Genomic DNA, 13073 nt, shown 5'->3' on the forward strand with positions numbered 1-13073 from the left:
AACAGAAATGTAAAAAATCAGGAGTTGAGGGAGTCCTCCAAGGTCCCCCAGGGAGCTAATGTGTGTTCCCACAAAACCCTGACAGCTGCCCATTCCTGGAACAGAGCTTTCAGAAAACATGAACTCTTAACATCTCTCTTTTTGGAGAGCAGGGTGAGCTCCAGCTTCCCATGCGGGGACATGAGAGAAGCCTCCCACAGGTTGGTAAAACATCCAGGCATCCCCTAGGCAACATCCTTGCAAATGGCCAACTCTCTCACACCAGAAGCAACTTGCAGTCTCAAGTCGCTCCTGACATGAAAAAACCCTCTCTTTTTGAAATTAAGCATCAATTAGAAGACAGATGAAAAGCCCACTATGCTGCTCAGTATTTAAGTGCTTCAAGAAATCTATCTACATTTTCTACTTTACACAGGCAGTTAGAAATGGGAGCAACAAGGCTGAGCAGTAAAGTGACAGATCTGACAGAATGCTGATTAAATACAACGTCGAGAGAGAATGCTTCTAGAACATAGCCATACAGCCCGAAAAACCTACAACAACCCAGTGATTACGGCCATGAAAGCCTTCAACAATACGTTGGTTAAATAGTACTGCTGATTTACCCACCTGTCCTTTGTATGAGACCTGTATTATATACTCTGACAAGAGGTATCTTCTCTATCACCAGTCTCACATCATACAACTTGGATGTTGAAAGGAAAACTACTTACTCAAAGTCTGTGACTTTCTTAAGCTCAGTCACGGGGCTAAAAGACACAGCCTTCCTCCGAAGGCCTATTACACAGGCAGAGTCTGCAGAATTGGCAAATACCCGGCCTGTGGAAAAAGAAGGGCATTTTATCTGAAGTGGCAGGCAAGTCTACAGAAGAAAGGCAGCATATATTTCTGCAAAATAACCATGTCTTGAGTCAAATAAGGATGATTAATAACTTTTATTTTGAGGGCAGCTACAATGGAACTACTTTAAGCTGTATGCAACAGGTGCATTCCCTCAAAGTTCTGAATATCCTTGTTCTCCTTACTATATAGAATACAGCAGCAAAGGTGTTTTACCCTGGAGGCAGTACTTTTAACATACCTTTACGGTAGGATTCCTTCAGCTTGTCTGACATCCACAGTACCGCCTTTACACCCAGCTTTGTGCTGTAGTTCCGGTCAAAAGGAGTTGGAGCACCTCCCTGGAAACATAGACAGGAAATGGAAAGAAGAGAAATAGGAAAGGTCCCCCACCATGTGGCATTATCTTTCAAAGGCATAACTGAATCTAATTATGGAGTCATTCCAGATATAATTGAGAAATTAGTATTTTTGTTTCAGCTTCAGCCACAGAAACCCAAATATCCAGAGATAATAGATGCATATCCATAGAGTTCTGCTCTCCAGCTTCCCTAAAGACAATACATTTGGCCCTCTTTCCTGGCATGCCCACTCGCTTGCCCCCCCCCCCCATTCACCATCCCATTCACTTGTCTGCCCCATTAATTAACCTACTTGCTTGCCTGCCACCCCACTCGCTAGCCCACCTGCCCATATGCCCCTCACTCACCATCCCATTCACTTGTCAACCATCCCACTTGCTCACCATCCTGCTTGTTCGCCCACCTGCCATCACCCCCCACTCGCCTTCCCCCAGATCGCCATTCTGCTCACTTGCCATCCCACCCACCTGCCATCCCACCCCCAAGGTTTGGGCAATCAGTCTCTAAAAGGTTCACCATCACTGCTCTAGGTCCTCCAGTGTGAGTCTATGGTCAACTTCTACCACAAACTGAGCACAGAATCATGCTGGATCATGCTAAAGACTGCTAAAGAGAACACCATTTTAGGAATTTCTACATCCTTCAGTGTGATTCTACTTCAACATCTGGTGTAAGTCAGCCACTAAGTTGTGACAGAAGACCTAGAAATTTCTAGATATGAATTCTCTCAGGTTAAAAAATAGCATTTTAAAAATTCAGTTAGTACTCCAATTTTCCATGAGTTCTGTCCTAAACCTAGCCAATGTAAAGGGCTGACTGTAATTTTATGGCTTGAAGCTAGTGTTTCATGATTGGAATATACTAGCTTGATGTTGGACACTAAGATACTAGCTAAAACTATTTTATGCAGAACTCAAATCAGACCCTATGAACACCAAGGCTCTAATGTGGCAGAGATTGCTGACTAGTTATTAGGAGAACATATATTTATTTTTAGTCATAAAATCACAGAATCACAGAGTTGTAAGAGACCTCGTGGGCCATTCAGTCCAACCCCCTGCCAAGAAGCAGGAAAATCTCATTCAAAGCACCCCCGACAGATGGCTATCTGGTCTCTGTTTAAAAGCCTCTCAAGAAGGAGCCTCCACCACACACTGGGACAGAGAGTTCCACTGCTGAACAGCTCTCACAATAAGGAAGTTCTTCTTCATGTTCAGGTGGAATCTCCTTTCCTGTAGTTTGAAGCCATTGTTCTGCGTCCTAATCTCTAGGGCAGCAGAAAACAAGCCTGCTCCCTCTTTCCTATGACTTCCCTTCATATATTTATACATGGCCATCATTGTCATGTTTTTTTAAAAAAAATCATTTTCACACTTTTATACCATAAGTGTGGGGAGAAAGCAAAGGAAAGTATAATAAGTTAATTATAGACTTTCGTTAGTAAGTTAGGTCTATCCATATGTTCACGCAGTAATTCTTCCACAGGTATCATCTGCCATTATTCTTTTCTTCCACCACTAATCTTAAATCAGATCTGCCTTCAATGATGTGTCTCTCCTGAGAGCTGACCCACTATCCCACTTCACATACCTGCTGAAGATGGCCTAAAACATTGATCCTGCAATCAAATATGCCTTTCCCTTCTGAAGAGTATAGGTTGTACAGGAACTCAGTTGTATAGTGTGTATGGCACTTCTCATTTCTAAAAAGAAAACACAAGGTAGAAGAAAAACTTTTTAGGCACTAGGCAATTACAACTGTTGCATAAAAGGCAATATAAAATATGCTGGATCCTATTAAAGGTGCTGATTTTAAAATGTAAGTCTTCAGTGGCTTAGTCTGGTTTCCTGGGTGTCTCTCAGAAAAAGGAAAGGTCTGGGCTTACTTGGTTGTAGCTCCAAAGACAACAATACTTAACCTTTTGAAGGGAAATGTAGACATTGTTATTTTAGCATTTTAATTTGCTGCATTGCGCTGAATTTCTATTTGGCTATTCGGTTTTTTTAAGTGTTCACACAGACTGATATTTTAATTCTGTCCTTCACATTAAAGTACAAAAAAGAGAAATATATACTTGGTAAAGGAAGTAAAAAGGAAGCCCCATTAGTGGGTAAAATAGAATGCTAGCAACTTTTGGCCTTAAGCAGCCCATGTGACAAACAAGGTTTTGGGAGCACCTGACAAATGTCAATGTAGTACGTACACACTAAATCATGGAACCAGCTGCTGGACAATGGTAACACAGCAGGCTTCACTGTGTTGGCCTTGCACTTAAGATTTATTTTTCTCCATTTTTTATTTTAGGACTATTGTGGAGTTCATGGAACCCCCACCTGGCATGAAGCCGAGTCCACTCTCATCACATTTGCACACCACCCATCTCTTTTCAGTGTTAAAGAGGTTTCTAGGCTGCAATACCTTCATTTGTGCTGAATTCAGCCACGTTAGAGAGTTGCACGTCCTGGCAAGAGCCCAAGGAATGGGTCAGCAGAGTACACAGAGACAGGCTAACCCTAGGGTTCAGCGTTTGATGGTGTTCTGTACTATCAGCAGCTGTTTTCCACAGATCTAGATCTGTCCCCCTAACACTACTGAGAGCAATATATTTGCTTCCGTATTTTCTGGGTACTAGATGAGGAGAATGGCATCATCATTGTCAGAATATCACAGCTTAGATTCCAATTAAGAACAACTAAATTGTTCAGTTAAGCTTTTTTCCATCTCAGGTTATCCCTAAACATTTACTAAGCAAGGTCATTTCAGGATCCTTACCGCAGTACTAGTCCTCTCTGAATGTCTGTTTTCATTTTGTCAGTCAAATGTTCAACATTTGCCTGGAAAGATACAAAGAGCAATAGTTTTTATGCAATTCACTTTTTCCTGAAGATTTTACACAAAAGAAGGAAATGTCTGAGTTACAGAGAAAATGAGATAAGATATAATTGTTTTGACATGTTCATATAAACATCAATTATGGTGAAATCAATGGAACAAATTCCAAAGAAAATAAGCCGATATAATACCAGTAATCGTTCTAGTACATTTAAAAAAATGACTATACTGAGAGGACAGAAATATCAAAGCGAGATAAATCTTCACCATCATATCATAGCTTGCTCTTGTCCACAATCATTTGTCTGTAACTATGAGATCAAATGTCATAATACAGGAAAACTGATTTAATTACTATGGGAATATGAAGTAGCTTACAATTCCTCTATCGTATGAACTTAATTTAGTTTTAAACTGCTTATGTGAAGGGGACCAGTGTTTATCTGTATGCTAAAAGGTAAAGGTCCCCCCTTGACATCACGTCTAGTCATGTCTGACTCTGGGGGTGGTGCTCATCTCCATTTCTAAGCCAAAGAGCAGGCATTGCCCACAGACATCTCCAAGGTCATGTGGCCAGCATGACTGCATAGAGCGTCGTTATCCTCCTGCTGATGCGATACCTATTGATCTACTCACATTTGTATATTTTTTGAACTGCTACGTTGACAGAAGCTGGGGCTAACAATGGGAGCTCACCCTGTCTGTGGATTTGAACTGCTGACCTTCCAATCAGCAAGTTCTGCAGCTTAGCGGTTTAACTCACTGAGCCGCTGCAGCCCCATATCTGAATGCTACCTTCTGGTATTTTCAACCTATTTTATGGAATGCAGTTAACCACAGTATGCTCAAGTAGAGTAGACTACATTTTAGACACTTTTGATGGTCAGTTAACAGAGTACGTGAGGGGGACAGAACAAAAAAATTGTTTTTTCTTTAATAAATAATATCTTCCCCACTCCACTGTAATGTCATCTCTATCAAACATACATAGCAGCAGTCTCACAACATAATACTATGATCTGCAATGTGGGATGTCAACTGATAACTAGAAGTGTCCTATCTGAGATATCTTTCTTAACTTTTAGGAGTATATGGATGGACAGTTAGTACTCAGTGTACTCACCAGAAATGTGTGTTTAATAAAGTAACTTTTCAGTCTGGCAAAAGGCACAAGTATAAAATTTCACAAACTAGAGACTTGCTATTACGGGAATGCCTTGACACACTCACCCTGCTCCTTCCCCTAAGCAGCTCTTACAAGAAAATTAAATGCAGGCATTTCTTCCCCCTTCGCAAATATTCTCTTCAAAATGCAAGTGGTACAACTTCCTCCAATATCTTGACTATATGTAAGAAATGGGGGGGGGGGGGTAACATAATGTTTTGTCTTAGGTTCCAGCTATATAGGTATACAAGTCTATGGTTAGCAAATTGATTCAAGGAATATCTTTTGTTCACTTCACCATCATAATTTTCTAGATTTCCATTGCCCCTTGAATTTGGAAACAAAGGTTTCCTGTTGTAGGGAAGAGTGATCCATTTTTGGATCCTCCTTTTAAATTTCAGTTGAGTTGTTATTGCTGGGGTTGCTACTACAAAAGGGCCAATGTCGTCTATCTTTTTCAGTCAGTTCACTTCCATTAGCCACACAGTTGTGAAATTCTCTCTCCCTCCATGTTAAGGGGGCATCTTGACCACAGCACATTTAACATTTCTTTTGCTCCATTACACAAAACAACACAACACAACAAGACTACTGTATACAGAACACTTCAGCACCAGCATACCTTTAGGTCATGAATAGTGAAAGGCTCCTCATAGACATAAGCAGCATCAGCTCCCACTGCAATGCCAGTGACTGTTGACAGGTAGCCGCAATAGCCTCCCATCGTTTCCACAATGAACACGCGTCGTTTTGTGCCCGAAGCAGACTGCTTGATGCGGTCGCAGCTCTGTATGGCAAGGGAAGAAGGAAAACAAATATTTAGTCAGCCAGATGTTCTGAGGCATTAAACCCTTGGCAGTGGAAAACGTCAGGCAGAGAGGCAAGGAAAGTTTACAGTATTGGGAATGAAACCGCTGACTGTACACATATGTGGAAGGGATTTAAACCTACAGTAACCATTCAGAAAAATCTTGACTGGGTTCAAGTAGGAGGTCAACTTAATGTATAAAGACAGCAAAAGCAGAATTCCAAGTTAGGAACAAGGCTGAAAATAAGTATTATAATGACTTTATATCAGTCTATGATGCAGAGACATTTCAAATATTTTAAGTGGCTGATTTTGCATAATTTATTCACTCAGAAGAAATTAGAAAAAGTGCTGAATGCTGCTTGCAGAATGTTCAAAAGGAATGGATCTCCTCTCTTCACAGGGAATGACAGCAGTTAATATAGTTAATATATTATATTAATATATTAGTAATAGTTAATATAGTAATTAATGCAGGTTCCTGCTCCACACAATTTCTCAATATCTTTTTTTAACTGCAAGGAAAACTGGATTGAAGCAATTGGTCTGAACATCTCTTATCCCCGGAATGCTATGACCAGTCCTAGCTCACCTCCATGGCAGCATTGACAGCTGTGTCACATCCCAGGCTGAAATCAGTGCCAGGAACATTATTACTGATGGTAGCTGGTATCACACACATGATGATACAAAGCTCATCATACTGTCCACGTGCTTCTACCAACTGTAGTACTCCCTCATAAGCCTGCAAAAGATTAAACAACAACAACAGCTGGAAACACAGAGTGTGGCACATAGTTAAGCCTAGATTGCTGATAGTACTGAAATCTAGCACTTTCGAGATTCACAACAAAGAGTTTTGATTTAACCTATGAGCTGGGTGGGAAGTACTTGTTTTAAACAAACTTGAATTTCTAGATATCTATCAATTCAAAAGTATCTGAAACATAGTAATTTAGTAGTCCTCAGTATATCGAATGTGAGGGGGATTGACAATCTTTTCTCTCTAGTGAGCTAGGACCATATTTATTTAATATATATAACATTTTTAAAAAAAAGCAAAGGGAATTTTTGATTACTTCCTGATTTGTTCTTTGTTTTTTAGTTTTCCATCTTGTTCCAGAGGATCTCCTCAAAAATCACTGGAATTAGTCAACTCTAGCCTTGCATTTTGTCTGCACATTGAAGTACCAACACAATGGCAAATATAACTTTCCTAATTCTTTTAGGCCCCCTTTACACTGTCCTTATATCCCAGGATCTGATCCCAGATTATTTGCTTTCCCCAGATTAGATGGCAGTGGCAACTCATATAACTCAGTTCAAAGCAGATAAACTGAGATCAGATCCTGGGATAGAAGGACAGTGTAGAAAGGGCCTTAGACAAAAGGAAAAGGCAGCCGTTATTCAAAGACCTAATGCGTTTCTCCATACCTCAAATCCTCCAATAACCAGTAGTGCCTGGATGTTAAATTTCCGAACATTTTCAACAATCTTTTCCATGCATGTCTTTGGGAGAGTTCTGGCAAAACACAAACAAAGCACGTTTTTTAAAAGTTGTATCACAGTGTGCCATTCATAATCCTAATTGTAAGGGAGTCCCTTTACAGCATAATTACCTTTACACAGTGAACGTAAAAAAGAACTACCCATTCTGTGAAAAAAGTAGAAAAATCCTCTGGAATTTCTCAAATCAATTTGCAACCTTTCACGTTTCAGATAATAATACAAAGCAAAGATAAGATGCACTAATAACCAGCCTTTCAAGTAATATGTTCTTTGGCAAGTGAGCAGAGACACCAGTCAGGAACAATGTGCTCTTTATATTGCTTCTCCTATAATAAATAGTTCAGTGACTAACAATAAAAAGAGGAAATGTGTTAAATAACCCATTTGTTCCCTTTTTGTTCAAATTAATAACTAGAGCGTATAGTTCAGATGACACTCTCCAAAGGTCTTGGAAAAGGTTCATATGCTCAGAGAAACATAGCCAATCAGCCCATTAAAATATGGCGGCAAATCATCTGCTCCAGAACAAAGCAAGAGGCTGCCTTTGGAGAAAATAATCTACTCAGTTAATACATTATTCTGATTCTACAAGTATAACACTATCTGTACAGGAAAGGGGGAAATGTAATGTAAAAAAGCATTTTATCATTTTTGCCATGAGATTGCAATCTTTAACTAATATAGTTGTACAAGTGAGATGGAATATTACAGACACTGAGGAATCTTATAGCACAGCTGAAAATGTTGATTGCAAAGAAGCAAATCAAACTGTGCCATCCTTCAGTTTTGTACATTATCTACCTGTCACAACACATTTCTCCTGGAAATGATGTACTAAGTGTCAACATTGTACTTATGAAATAAGAATATTTAAAATAGTCTGACAATAGCCTACAATTGTTAAAAATAGGCTGACAAACACTGAAAGTTTGTCAGACTGTTTTAACAATTATTATTTCAGACTGTTTTTGTTTTATGTTACATACATATTTGAACACAAACTGCTCGAGATTCATTATATCATGATATATAAATACTACAAATAAATACTAAAGGTATATATCTGCATACATATAGAATCTATACAAAACCAATCAATACTAATGCCATTATGTTACACAGGAATCCATAGTTATTGCTATCAGCAGGACTACATTCCCTTTTCAAACCTATTATCTCCTGGGACAAGCCAGGTGTGGTGAAGTGCAAATTTTTAACTTGTAGTTATGTATAATTATAGATGTATTAAAGGGTAAGTATTTAAAGTTGCATTACTAGCCTGAGTAGTTTAGATAAGTTGAGTTGGCTTATTTATATTAATAAGTAGTGTATGAGAGAAAGGGTGAGAGAAACCCAGTGAGAATCTCTATTGCAACAGAAACATCGCAAAGAAAGAATAAGCTTGTAACTGAAGTAATCTATCAAAAAAAGAAACAGTTTGAAGAAAAATAAATTTGAAACATGTTTAGTGGAAGAAAGAATTCTTTCCAGAGCTGTTTAAGAAACGTTACAAATGTAACCTATAAAGATATGTGCCTCTAAGAGTTAAGTTACATTGAAACCATCACGCTCTTTCTACATTTCAATAAACTTGTTACTGTTTTTTTTTAAGCCCGGTCTCTGTTACAATTCCTTTCTAAGCTAAGTCACGCTACACATTAAAGAAAGACCAAGTCAATATCACTAGCTAGTAGCTACGCTATCAAATTAATAAACCCTTACAAAGTGGTGGCTCCTTTACAAACTCTTCACAAATTAGTGGCCTCGTTACACCAGGCTAATGGGATTGGTTAAAACTTGGGAGTTTTTATGAAGAACCATCAACACAATCTCATGCAATGAAAAAACAGGTAGCATGAAAGCATTCCATAAGTGCCAGGGCCATTCCACAAATGGCACATCAGACTTGAGAATAGAGAACCAATGCAAAAGTGGTATTATCACCCTCTTTGGATACAATTCTTTTCTGGGATTTGATAGCACTTACCGTTTGGTTCCCAACATGGATCCTCCACGGCCCAGCCATCCTGCAACATCGTGCCATCCCACCTCTTGAATCTATGAGAGAGAAAATGCACTTAAGTCCCTTATAGGTAATTCAATCACAGCTAACATGTTCTGCCAGACCCTGGAAATGGGGGGGCAATTACAATGCCTTTTAATAACCGAAGATCACACTGGTATTTTGTCACCTGAGAATCTGCCAGTAGCCATTTCTTCTCCTGTCATATCATTCATATTTGAATGGAAACAGTAAACTCAATTAAAAAAACCCTCAATTTTAGAAATTTGAACTTCTAGACTGCCTTATAATCAAAGCTGTTTGGAAAGTTCACAAAAATTTACCTCTCAGATCTAAAATGTAAAACCAAAACAAAACAATATTAAGATAGCACAAAATAAAGTAGTACAAAGTAAAATCAGCAGGAAGGTTGCATTACATAATAAAACCACACTAAAATTACCAGCAAAACCATAACCCGGAGAATACAGAGGACTAAAAACAGTTATGTAATTTGTAAAATGCCTGAGATAATAAAATATGTTGAGTTGGCACCAATAAAAAGTCACAGAGACCCCAAGAAACTTCATCAAAGAGAACATTTCACACATTTTACTTCATCATATTTTAGAAGGGCACCTGCAAAATGAATGTTGTCTGTGGATATTCTAGTGGGAAGGAAACAGAAATACGGCTAATAATTCAACAGGAGTAAACATCTCTTTCCTGTTCATCAGATACACTTACCTGCCCCTTGCTCAAGCCTTCAAAACCATCATTCACTGTATACATTGTGTGGCCCTGGCAAATTCCAATACGTACAGCTGACCGGACTGCCGCATTCATTCCTGCTGCAGGGGCTCCCACATTGAGAATTGCAATGCTGAAATTGCTCTGTACAGAAGGCAGAAAAGAGAAATAAGCAGGCCAAGAGAACTTGAAAAAACCACTGAAGTTATTAGTCTAATAGTCTCAGAAATGTGGAAGCTGCCCTGAAGATACCACTGGAAATGCTTGGCCCTCTCTTTGGGGGAGTCTAAATCTTCCAAAATTCTTCATCATCTGGAGACCCAAATGTTCTCTATATCTGCTTTTAGAGGCTATGAAAAAATGAAGCCTGGGGAATAGATACCTTTCCCTAAAACTTTTCAAGTAAGTATTTTGAAGAGTCTGGGAAAAGCACAGAGTGATGGAGGTTATCTCTGGGTTGCCTCACTTTCTACTAAGCCATCTAAATTGAATGACCATTGCTTCATTCCATCAGGTCTCTGCCCAAGCCTTGGCTTTAGCAGAGGGTAAAATACTTCCATGGCTTCCTCTATCCCAATTCTCTCCCATTCCTTGGTTTTATGTATACCTTGGAAAACTCAATAAAATATAATTTTAAAAAAAACAAATCACGCAGGGACATAGCTACTTCACGTCTTTCCACATGCTTCTACCTCCTTGCATCTACATGCAAATAATTGGGGGAGGGATGTCCTCTATGCCTTGGGGTGGGATATACATTAAGACTACTGTAATTTCCTGTAGGAACCAAAATATTGTTTTTGTATTCTTTTGTTTATATCTTGAGTAGAATAGGTCAAGGCAAATTTCTAGTACTGGTGGCAGCTTTTCCCTGTCTGTAGAAACACATCCAACTCTGTTCAGAGAGGTTGGATATGTAAACAACTGCTCTAAAATGTAAGGGTCCTCAACTGGAAAACAGAGATGTCCATGAGAGAGTCCTTCTTTCTTGGCCAGAATTACAGTTCTCTACTGAACACGCAGTATGGATTCTATTATAAATTATTGATTCCAGGGGAGAAGGAAACCACTGCATTGTCCTGTTGTTTTCACTATTCTTGCTTAAACATATATTAAGTGCAATTTACTCATGAGCTTTTAAACTTCATTCTAACAATACAATCCACTTGTTGTGTGGGCCATACCACTACTTTGAGCACATCTATTTCATCTTTGCACATGGACCTATATTTGGCATTTTTGTCAGATTTTAGATATCTACTAACTCCAGCCTTGCAAAAAGGAGTTATTAAAAATTTCAGAAAGATTACAGCTATTCCTTTCTACATCAGAAGCAGAACATGAAAAGTTACTTTTCCATGCTAGCTGAGGGATTCGTGTAATTAGGCTGCAAAATAGTAACTTTTCCAAGCCCTTAACAAAGCACTTGCAAAACAGGGACTTGAATGTGGGCTACTCCTCACCTTCTCATGTGCTGGTTTCTGGTGTGCAAGAAGCTTGTAAATGTTCCAGTTGTTTTCAAAGCTCCTGTAAAAATAAACATCTCAATTATATTACATTGTAAGCATTTCACTGACATTACCCAAATCTCTAATGTATGAGAAGTTTCTCTTTTTCTCCCTGGTACTTTTGGACTTAGAAACACTTCAAAGAAGTGAAAGGTGACACCATGAAAACCTGACCTTTTCTATCAGGATATATATGTGAAATGAAATGCATTGTGTGTGAGAGTCTATGTCTGTGTAAAAGTGAAGGTAAAGGTTTCCCTTGACATTAAGTCTAGTCGTATCTGACTCTGGGGGGTATTGCTCATCTCCATTTCTAAGCCGAAGAGCTGGCATTGTCCATAGACACCTCCAGGGTCATGTGACCAGCATGACTGCATGGAACACCATTACCTATTGATCTACTTACATTTGCATGTTTTCGAACTGCTAGGTTGGCAGAAACTGGGCCTAACAGCGGGAGCTCACCCTGCTTCCCGGATCCAAACCACCAACCTTTCGGGCAGCAAGTTCTGCAGCTCAGCAGTTTAACCCGCTGTGTAAAATTTCTATTTATTTTCCTGAAAAACTTTGGTATAGATCTGTGGAAAATTTCAATATATTCCACTTAAGATGAATGAGTTCTTAACTGAGCATCTAAATAAAACTCTCAGGCTTTAATTGACATTTAAATAAAGGATAAAAAATACCTATTTTCAAAAATTAGACTTGAGTTACTAGTCAACTCAATTATCTCCTTGGAACTCAAGATTATATTCAAAATCAATTATAATTTCAGAGATTATCAGTCATTTCCTTAAAAGTTACACCCATCTTTAAAACAATCTGGGTGATGTATCATCTAATCTGATGTAGCTATTACTACCAGGCAATGTCACTGGTGACAGGAAATACCTTTACGCCTGTAATTCTTTCCTAAAAAGATGAAGAATTTCCTTAGAAGAATGACATGACCAGAATAAAAGTAAAATCATGCCATGTATCTACAATGTTCCGGTTTTGAGGTGTTTCCTTTTATGTAGCCAAACTGTCTCCATTCCACATACGACGGGAACAAATTCAGATTCAGAGGAACATCAAAAAATCTTGAGGGAGAAAAACCTTATGAGGGAGAAAACTAAACAAAACTATCCAGACAGAATTAATGTACCCAAGTGGTGGCAGAAATGGACATTTTTACTTGATTCAATTTCTTATGGAAGAATAGAGGCTTTCAAAAGTCTTCACCCTGTTTGGCAAGATTACCAAGAATTTTCACATTTTGTCTGTTATTTTCCACATTTCAGCCATTTTTAGCAAC

The 13073-nt window shown here is 38.7% G+C and overlaps 1 protein-coding gene across 1 annotated transcript in view; it reads right to left on the reverse strand.

Annotated features, from left to right (window-relative positions):
* Positions 1-13073, reverse strand: part of PFKL (phosphofructokinase, liver type) — a 46803-nt gene that overhangs the window by 1565 nt on the left and 32165 nt on the right. Inside the window, exons 12-21 of the mRNA XM_060768017.2 lie at positions 11732-11795; positions 10266-10412; positions 9504-9574; positions 7442-7529; positions 6600-6752; positions 5822-5986; positions 3975-4036; positions 2793-2904; positions 1082-1181; positions 714-819 (exon numbers count right to left, since the gene is read on the reverse strand). Of these exons, the coding sequence (XP_060624000.1) occupies positions 714-819; positions 1082-1181; positions 2793-2904; positions 3975-4036; positions 5822-5986; positions 6600-6752; positions 7442-7529; positions 9504-9574; positions 10266-10412; positions 11732-11795 (1068 nt within the window). The remainder of the gene's footprint in view (positions 1-713; positions 820-1081; positions 1182-2792; positions 2905-3974; positions 4037-5821; positions 5987-6599; positions 6753-7441; positions 7530-9503; positions 9575-10265; positions 10413-11731; positions 11796-13073) is intronic.

This window comes from Anolis sagrei, chromosome 3, assembly GCF_037176765.1.
Source record: "Anolis sagrei isolate rAnoSag1 chromosome 3, rAnoSag1.mat, whole genome shotgun sequence".
In the NCBI taxonomy this organism is placed as follows: domain Eukaryota; kingdom Metazoa; phylum Chordata; class Lepidosauria; order Squamata; family Dactyloidae; genus Anolis; species Anolis sagrei.